Consider the following 10,493-nt stretch of genomic DNA (forward strand, 5'->3'; position numbering starts at 1 on the left):
GTTACACCGGTGCGCAACGCGGAGTCCACGTGTACTGTAGTAGAACTACTATAGGGCAGCGCAGTATCTGCGATCTCCTAATAAAACAAGTAATTAGAATAATATAAGCCCTACTGTTCATTCATTACGCACGTAGACTATACAGAGTGTGTGTGCGCACGCTGCGGCAGGTGGCCAGGAGTGCGCAACAAGACGGTATAAATATGGAATATTAATACAGTCTATTCCACTATAGCTATAGTGTGCTGTATGATGACAATACATTTGAATCAAATTTTTATCAGTCGCAAAGCGCTTCCGCGCTACCGTTGATTACGGGGATCAGCACATGCAATGCAGACCCTTGTTTTGCACACGGCCCTCGCATTATAATGAGCTGAAGGGGCGTGTCTGCAAATTAAGTATACAAGAATGCGCACCCGGGGGTTCGCAGCTGTGATCATTTGGCAAGTTAAGATAACCTCTCCACCTGTTGGTGAATCCGGGGGTAATTGTCGTCTGCTTTCTCTTACAACCTTCCAAGGAGGTTGTCGTAAGAGAAAACTTAAGACAATGTTGGTGTATGAGGTCCATTGCCCTGAGTCTCGTGCATGAGTAAACAAGCCAGATTCCAGAGATCATTATGGTTATTGGGCCCAACAGTTTGACCTACACCTGCCTTGGGCTTTTGCACCAGCAGTGATACAAACTGATTCAAAGTAATGGGGTGTAGTCGTCAAATCACCACCAGGTAATTTCCAAAAGAATAACCCTCTGATCTTTCAATCTAAGCAGGAGTGAAACCAGCATCCAAATCCTTCTATAGATCCCAGCTAAGCCAGCCAATGCCTCGGAGTGGTCTTATCTATATAGGGGCCAACTCCTCTTTAGCTAGTATGACGTCGGGTGTAGCCAATCATTGATGTTATGTCACAAAGGGCAGCGGTTCACACTTCTTTTTATTTTTTCCAAGGGCTTTGTCGCTCTGGGGACTGTATGTATGTGTGTGTGTGTTTGGGTCTTAGATGGTTATTATTTCTTCATCAGAGAAATATACCTCTTCTCCGCACAAAACCTCAGGGTTCACTTAATCCCTTTCCCCTAAGGATTTCCTCGACCATGGCCCTTGTGGATCAGGGGAAGCCTTATGAAATGGTGGGGGATTAGGCGTGTGAGACAGAGTGATGGGTCCTTGCTAGAGCAGGTGGAGACCCCCCCCCATGGCCCTCTGTTCTGCGAGTCTGTTACATAATATGACTGAGTTATGATATAGTTTTCATGTTCCTACAACAAGTACCTGAAGAATGTTTGGTACATAAACAGACATCTCTCCTGTGTCCCGCGGTGCGAGTGTTGTTTCATAAGTGTCATCCTCGTCCAGTGTTAGTAATCCTTAACCAACATCCGAGATGTTCTCGGGATGAGTTTCCAGGTTGAACCGTCTGTGACTTTGGAAAATAACTCTGTACTTATTACTGGTCGGACTGAGGCTTAATCCAAAAAGGCATACTATAAGCCAGTGGTTCTCAAACTGTGGTACGCGTACCACTAGTGGTACTTGGTGGTACTGCTGGTGGTACTTGAAAACATTTCCAAAAAAGCTAAAAAAGAAAAGAAAAAAAAAAGAAAAATGTTTGCAGTCAGGCCACTGAACTTAGAAGCAGGCCAGGCCAGTGTTTCTGGTTGCGGCGGCGCGATAGTTAGATAATCTAAGTGGGGAACAACCAGAAGATCACTGTGACAGAGAGTAATGCAGTCTAAACAGTCATAAATCTTTAATTCAACTTCAGCCCTGATCATAACTATTTAATTTTAGATTTCTTGTAATGTCAGATAAAACATTAAATACTCCCACTTTTCTGAAAAGAGTTGGTGTTAAATCTGACATTACAAAAAATCCATCAAAATATGTGTTGCTGCTAATCATTGACACATGCCTAGCCTGTAATAATCCCCCCCAGAAAAATGTACTTTGCATTTGATATATTGAAAATATTTTACTTTTTGTGTTTTTTTTAACAATAATTTGTGATGCCATCACACAAACTGGCATTTAAAGGCTAAACATTCAAAAATTTATTGAATATGTGTTTTCTTTTCTTTTTTACAATAATTTGTGATGCCCATCACAAACACTGGCATTTAAAGGGTAAAATTTCAAAAATTCCTGCACCAGAATGCACGAAATTAAGTTTTTGTAACAAAATAATTGTGTGTGAGAGAGAGAGAATGACGGACAATTGCTTGCTGTGTGAGAGAGAGAGAGAGAGAGAGAGAGAGTGTGAGAGAGAGAGAGAGATAGATAGAGAGAATTAAGTACATTTGCTGAAATACAGTTGTTCTTAATTTTCTCACTTGCTATGTGAGAATGTTAGTTATTATGTTCTCAATGCCCCTTGCATTGTATGAGTTGTGTGGAAGCGTTTGCTAGTTCTAGTGCTATCCCTTTGTACATTGTGGCTGTGTCTGACTAAAGTTAACAATAAATAATGGTATTAGGAATACATTTGCCTCCTGCGTGAACTGTGCATAGCTGAATAGACTGTATTTTATTCATTCATATGGTGGTACTTGGAGAGCCAGCTACGTTCTCAGGTGGTACTTGGTGTAAAAAGTTTGAGAACCACTGCTATAAGCTATCCAATGGAAATAGTTTAAATTGTTTAAGAGTTGATTGGATAAAAGCTGATTTATATAAGACTAAATACTACGTTATTCAGTAGGGCTGTCTCCTCTTAGTCAATCGGATCAATCAGTCGGTTCTGTCTTAGTCGAGTCCACTGAGACCTTGTTAGTCGATAGGTAGATTTTCTTTTATGCTTTTTCCCCCCCTGAAAGAGATCCTAGGCTAGAAGAGGTCCATCCATTGCATGTGAAAAACTAAAACTTTACAGATTTGTGGTTTAAATCTATGACTGTTAGTTGACAGTGAGAGTAGCCACCTGCCACACGTACATGTGACACAGTTCACTAGTTCTCAGATGACTTACGCCAGCAGTCTAGCTGCCAGATTGTTATCCTGTTCCTTTGTCTGTTGCAGAAAACACCAGGGCAAGGAGCGACGACTTTGCCGACAAGAACAACATGCCCAAATACCAGTACGTGCTGCACCCCCGCACCACCGGGTTCACCTTCATCGTGGACAAGCTGCGACAAGGTCAGGGGTCACCCAGATAAGTGGGCGCTTCACCAGCCTCTGTGGATTGTCTTCTCTTTATTGTTTTTAACAGGAAGAGTGTTCCCTAGTTAGAATCCTCTTGATCCATGTGCATTTTCATTGCTTCATCAATTAATGACATTTTGCCACTATTGTGTTGCTTATTCATTTGTAATATCATCATTCTTGGAGCTCAAACTAAAGAACATTACCAAACATTTAACATTAACAAACGGAGCGCATCGTCCATCACAGAAACGTAACGCTCACCAGGGAACAATGGTTGTCCAAGCATGATGATGTTGGTTATTCCTATGACGGCTTTATTTGGGCGGACAGGATCATGCCATGTTATTCTCCAAAGTCTCAGACAAGTGCTTCATCCCACTGCCTGCCATTACATTACAGCAACCCATCGCCAGTGGGGCTCATGTTGCTTCTGTGAGCTAATCCTGGCCACCTTCCAGAGGTCTTAAGTACCACCTCTGGCCCTGCTGCCCTGCTGCCGCACCACACCGCACCACCCTTCCCCGGGGGCTCGCGGCGAGCATTGGCACTAACTCTCCGAGCAGGTGCTGTGAATCAAAGTGATGTCACCGGACTGTTCCCCCTGTCGCGCTGTGATGACTTGTTATACAGGTGGTCCTTCTCTTGAGTGTTGTGTGCCCCTCTCTCTCTCTCTCTCTCTCTCTCTCTCTCTCTCTCTCTCTCTCTCTCTCTCTCTCTGGCTCTATTTATACCTGAGTATACACAGTAGGGTTGTACAGGAGAGCCATCCGGCCAGCTTGATATGTCACTCAGCTGCCATTGTGTTCCGTAAGGACACGGAGGCCAGGATTATGTAAGGCGGGCCAACAATGATGATGATGGTGTTGATGATGTAGGGGCTCCGGGTGGTACAGATGATTCATGCAGCACTAAAGCCCCTGGTTAAATTAAATGTGTAATGGAGTTGAGAGTTGAGGTTTTGAACAGGCGCATGAGATAATCCCCATTGCTGCGTTTGGGTCATGGAAAAGTGATACGACTACCTGATGTCTCAACGTCTCTCATTGTACCTCAGGCTATACTGTACTGTGAGTTAGTACATTTCATATATTGGAGTTTTAATAATTCAAAAGTTGTTTCCCCCTCTGTCTTACTTGCTGACATCATCCTGTTGCATTATTTCATCAGCTTGTACGAGTCCTTGCTCACTTCTCCCCTCTGACCCAACAGGAGACAACCTGGACGCAGTCCATGACATCACAGTAGCCTACCCCCAGAACATCCCTCAGACGGAGCGCCACCTGATCCTGGGCCTGTTCCCGCGTGAGATCCACTTCCACGTGCGCCGCTACCCGGCCGCATCCCTGCCCGGCTCCTCGGCCGCCCTACAGGTCTGGTGCCAGGAGCGCTGGGCCGAGAAGGAAACCCGCCTGCGGGACTTCTACTCCAGCCAGCCCCGGGCCTTCGACCGGGAGGGCCTGTCCCGCGTGCCGCCCTGCAAGACGGAGCTGCGAGTGGCTCTGATCAAGGCCGCCTCGCTGCTCTACTGGAGCGGCTTCATCGCGCTGTGCTTCGTCGGCCTCTGGCTGTGGACGCCACTCAGGCTCTACTTCGTGGCCATGGTGGCGGTGTTTGTGTGCGGCCAGCAGAAGCAGGTCGGGGGGCTGGAGGTGCTGGAGCTGGCCTGCCACCGCTACTGGAAGTCCGTAGCCGTCGGCGATGCAGACGAGAAGAACAAGTCGCCGGAGGGGAAGATGCAGTGAAGATGGCGGGGGGACATCGCCGCTGGACGACCTCGACCTGTGTCCACCGGTTCTCAACGGAGACGCTGAGGACCAGTGGCTGGGGCTCAGTCCAGAAGGGTCCGCTGCCCGGACCCCATCCTCCTCGTCCCCCAACACAGGGAGGAGAGAGGCCACCTGCTAGCAGTGTGCATGACTTCAGCGAGAGAGGAGCTTAACCTTGCTGTGGAAGAAGCTGGGAGAATGTGGAGGAAAGAAGGATGAATGTTCCGCTCTCACATGGGCCTGGACAGAATGGCTGAGCTGGGTTCAACCCATCAGTTATCTGTGCTGGTTCCCTTCTGTATGTGACACGCTGTCCGTAGTTAAAGATAGGAACACTGTTTATGTTGTTTTCAATGTTTTAGTTTATCGTTTGTTTACTCGCATACCACATTTCATGTCATAGGACATAATATTTCGTCCAAATTGATTTCATCGTCATATGTTTCTCTTGGGTTTCTGTGTATTTTAAGTGATGGAACAGAGCCATATTTGCAAAGCACTTATACATATGACGTGACGACATTTCAGTACAATATCGTAGCCAGTACTGTGTTTAGCCAATCTAGACCATTGACTAGTCCAGCCAAATGAATCACCATTTCCACTAGCAATCTTTTCACAAGATGTTAGAATGAAATGCATTTCAGTCCATGAGCATAGTCAAGATGTGTCTATTGTTTACCTGCACTGCGTCCCAATACCCTCTCACGATACACTATGGCAACTATTAACTTTTATGTTTTAGTCCTTAAGAGATGATTTATGCAGAGTTTATTTGAGTTTTTAGCTCCTGTAGATTTATTTTTTATTTGTATGCATATGCTCGCTCCTGAAGTACCTTTTGCACATGAAAAGCCAAAGGTGAGAAAAGCTATTTGAGATGTAAACAAGTAACCAAACAGAATGTAGTCTGTCTCGTTAGGACAGGGCAGCTTCATACATCACTGGTGCCAAGGGTGCTGCTTGCAATCCGGAATGAAGCAACTCTTGTAAATCATCCACTCCCCACAAAACGGATCAAACGCCTGACTTGAGATATTACTATAGGAATAGATGAGCTTTCTGCCCTTTTCTGGGAACGAAGGGATGTGGGTGGTGCGGGGGGGGGGGGTTTGGGGAGGGGGGGGGTGGAAGAATGTCCTGTTGGGACAACATCACCCCTCGTGTGCAGGGTGGCACACAGGACCAGACTTGGAGTGGAAAACTGGCCCTGAACTCGACCTAATCCGAAAAAGCCCTGCAATGCCCACCTCTCCCCGTCTCTCTCTCTCGCTCTCTGGGAACTGGCATTGATGCGCCTGCTAAACTCTTTAATTGGAGAATGACAGCTGAGAAAGCTGCACCGATTGTGCCAAAAAAGAAGACGAGAAATGTAACCGTTAGATTGGAGCCACTGAACCTCCCTGCCGCTGCTCCACTGAACCCTCCCTGCCGCTGCTCAGTGCCGCCTGGAAGAAACCACGCCATATTCAGAGAGACGCCAACACAGTCTCCGCCTCTCTCGGGACAATCGACAACTGTTTTTATTTAATAGGACACCGTGTGTCTCCATCTCACTGACCACCTCAACGGCTGCAGGTCAGGGTGATCCTGTTGTGGAAAAGGAAAGTAGTCTTTGTCCCAGTCGGCCGCAGTAGAGGACCGGCTGAAGTGTCTTCTGTTCAATAGGAATCCGAGGCCCCTGGAGTTAAAGTGTAAACGAGGGACTTGTTCTAGTTGGTCACTGAGGAGCCGTGTTAAACATTATCTGATCAGCACGTCAATAGTTTACTAAACATAACTTCTTACCCCCCCCCTCTCTCTGTTTGTGTTGTCTCTCTCTCTCTGTATGTCTGTGTGTGTATCTCTGTCTTTCTTTCTCCATCTGTGTGTCTCTGTCTATCTGTGTGTGTGTCTCTTTCTCTTCCCACATTGCATTGTCACAACATCACAATCACCTGCTGATGCTGGAGCTCTTTACAGTCAATGTCCTCAGGTAAACACACTGTTATCACTCACTCTTAAAAGGAAATGGCTCTCAATAAATACATTGTTTCAATCCAAGTTGTCTGTGATTTTTGTTGTTGGTACGAGTGTGAGATGTTGACTTGTTGTTATGACCGATTACGGTAGACTGCTCCCTGTATGCCACTTAGCTTTGTAGACGGTCAACCTTGACTTTGGTCATATTAAAGCGAACACTGCAGTGAAAGATTTCTCTTGAAGTGCTGCTAGCACGGCCCCTAATCTGGGGCTGCTCATATTATAGCATTCAAGACACTGCAGTGAATGAGTCAACAAGACCCTGAATACTCATGTTACACGACATCACTTCATAGTTTGCTCTGGTTTTTACACACACACACAGAATCATCCTCGTCTGCTACACACAGACATAGAGGTCGGAAGATTTGAAGGTGAAGTAGCGTTGCCATAGCAACAAATGTTGACTCCCCCGTCTCCCAGCAACGGGATGTGGAGTGATGTCAATGGAAAGCATGCTATTTTCTATCTCCCGCCGACAGAATTCTGTCATTCCTTTGTTTGTGTGTGTGTGGTCGGAAGGGTTTATTCCGATGAGCTATATATCTGCTTGTGAATCTGGCCTGATGATTTAAAATCACAAAGCTCCTGAAGGGACAGCTCTGGTGTAACGTGGACGGGGGGGGGGGGGAGACAGACAGACAGACGAGGGACCGTGTATAAACTCAAGGTTGATAAGAGGCTCTAAAAAAAGAAAACTACCTGGGAATTGTGAATCATTGGCAAATTATAGATTCAATTATGCTGCATTTTCTCTTCTCTCGACATCCTCTACATCTGAATGGAGCTTCAAGATCACTGACAGGTTTGACGGTGGGTGGGCGGGGCGCCAGGGAGAGTGATGCATACAGATTACATTTGTCTCTAGGCTGTAAGAAACGCAACATGTCTGTATGACTTATCCACAGAGCTTCTCTTTCTATTATTAGATGGGTTCCTAAAAAGACTGACCGCTGAGCAATTATTGACCATATTCACATGGTGACCATTTTGCTCTTGTCATGCTCAGGTTGGGTTCCTTCTTTGGATTTTTGTTTGTTTTATTAAGTGTTGCTCTTATGTGATGCTCAGGTTGGGTTCCAAAGGAGCAACCTGGCCACCGTGTGATTATGAGCAATGGGATGGACCTTCCGTCAGAAGGTCAGACAGACAGATGGATGTGATTAGTGGCCTTACCCCTAAAACAGACTGGGAGTGGAGGCAGGATGGTCGGACGTGAGAGGCATATTCTGGTGCTAGAGCAAACACACCAAGCACCCCCCACACTCGTATATTTCTATGGAGTCAGAGAATAGCCTGTGTTTCAGCAGTTAAGCAGCTCCAGTCTATTCTTGTTCAATTAACAGTCTTAACAATAGCAACACAGAAGCTTCACACACACACACGATCTAGCTACATCTAAATGCGCACCATGTCTATTCCACTGCATGCAGACTAAGGGGATGAGCAGCAAGGTGGTGTCATTAAACTTCTCTAGCCAGATGGCCTTTTCAGTAAAGATAGGCACCGTAGCCGCGCAGACCCGGGGTGACTCTGGGACAAAGTCAGACACTGACATGAAATGAAAAGAAGACTGTATGGACTCTGAAGATAAGAGTCACGTTGACCCTTTTGTAACTGTTGTTTGACATTCATAAGCTTCTCTAGAAGATATGAGCCAACAATCACACTCAAATCTAACAAACGTCCCAGGATATCTCAGAAGAAAACAAAAACAGGTTAAATGGAAATATATATAAATGAATGAAAAATGTATTTAACAGATTGCAGAATGGGTACAATACAGTACGGCTCAATACACACAATTGTTAAGGGGATGCAGACCAGAGACAGACGTTTGTCTTGTTTACATCAGGGTCCCCCATTTTCAATTAATAGACATTTATGACATACACAACATACAGTACATGACATGACCTTTATGGCATAGGGATATACATGATATACAGGTATATACTTGTAGCAGGGTGGATTATCCCTGCTTCGTGGGAACAGGTGGGCACAATCACTGGGTAGACACAGTAGAGCTCTGTCTGACTGCACCTCCGTCTTTGAGTCTGGAGCTTCAACTGGAGGCTGGCAGTGTGAGTGGATGGGGCCCGGGATTTACCAAACTTGTCTGGTACTCTGGTCTTCCTCCCCGGCAGCAGGGCGGTCAGCAGTACTCCCCAACACGCTCCCACTTCCCCCAATTACTCCTGTAACCCTCCCACACCTAGTGACTGAATTGTAAATAAATAACTTGGTTCCCCCCGCAAACAGTACCCTCCCTCAGTGACACTAGAAACCTTACAATAAAAAGGGAAAGGTGGAATAGGAAGGGGTTCATTGTATTAACGTTACCCACACCAAAAGAGTTGTTAAACGGCTCATGAATGGACACGCACACAGAACTCCCATCTAATTCTTTAATGCTAATTATACTGGTCCGTTACAATGATTTAATAAGAGTGGTCAAATGGACTGAAGTCCCACTATAGTTCCGTTTGTAACTCAATACCTCATAAACACGTATATTATACACCCACCTCTGGGTTAGTATCAGGGATAATATACTTCAATGTGTTTGACTCATCACCCACGTCTGGGTCAGCACCCTGTATAATACCTCTGACAGGCTTTAATTATACGGCAAGAATAATACCTCTCTAGGCTTTACTTATGATGCACCAGGTCTGTAACCTCCCCACAGGGAAAGGGTTAATTAGATGGGAAAATATTATTAAAGAACAAACACGTTATCACACTTAAAGGAAACCAAAAATATGGGCCCACTTTACCAAACAAAAGTCCTATGCTAATGCCGGCATGTAATGTTTGGGGTACCCCTTATGAACTGTAGTTAGCAACCATTAGCTTTGCCCGCAGGCTGCACCACACTGTGTACTGTGTAATAGATCCGGAGCATTGATGCTCGATTGTACTCAACCAAAATGGCGGCCGCGCCGCACCACCACCGTCCGGGTGGCAAGATGGCGTCGAACGCTCTCGTCGCGGGTGCTAGCAAGCGGGGCTGGAGCAGAGGGGCAGTAGTGAGCTGAGAGCGTGTGCTGGGTGTTGGCGACCTCTGCCGGTCGGGACGACCTCCCGTGTTGGCCTGAAGACAGCCGGTGCAGAACGGTTGTAGACAGCCGGTGCAGAGTCGACGCGCATCCACTTGCCCTCACTCACACTGAAGCTACACTCTGGGTCCCAAACAGCCCACCTGCTACACGGTTATACTGTGGCGCAACGTGGTTGACTATACCACCGGTCTTCTTCAGCGCCTCGCGCTCGGCGTGCACTGGAGTCGATATAGCCGTTAGCAGCATGCTAGTTATACCGTCACGCTGCTACTATAACCCGATAACTATGGACGTCAGTCCTGGGGCTCAGTCTCTCTTACTCACGCACTATCACGGATAGTCCTAGGATAACCCGTTGCTCGCTCCGGCGGGGCTCTCTGGTGGTTCTTTAACGGGGCTATAACAAAGCACCTCCCGTTGTAGCTGCGACCGTTCGCGGCTCCATCCCAAGCTGAAGAGGACTTCCGGTTCCTCCCTCCTCCAGGTGATTCCCTC

At 46.5% G+C, this 10,493-nt stretch overlaps 1 protein-coding gene across 1 annotated transcript in view; it reads left to right on the top strand.

Annotated features, from left to right (window-relative positions):
* Positions 1–6,954, top strand: part of lclat1 (lysocardiolipin acyltransferase 1) — a 51,170-nt gene extending 44,216 nt beyond the window's left edge. Inside the window, exons 5-6 of the mRNA XM_084311004.1 lie at positions 3,020–3,136; positions 4,355–6,954. Coding sequence (XP_084167130.1) covers positions 3,020–3,136; positions 4,355–4,887 — 650 coding nt within the window. The 3' untranslated portion in view covers positions 4,888–6,954. The remainder of the gene's footprint in view (positions 1–3,019; positions 3,137–4,354) is intronic.
* Positions 6,955–10,493: the final 3,539 nt, after the last annotated feature.

This window comes from Notolepis coatsorum (assembly GCF_963971535.1).
Source record: "Notolepis coatsorum genome assembly, chromosome: 3".
Lineage (NCBI taxonomy): Eukaryota > Metazoa > Chordata > Actinopteri > Aulopiformes > Paralepididae > Notolepis > Notolepis coatsorum.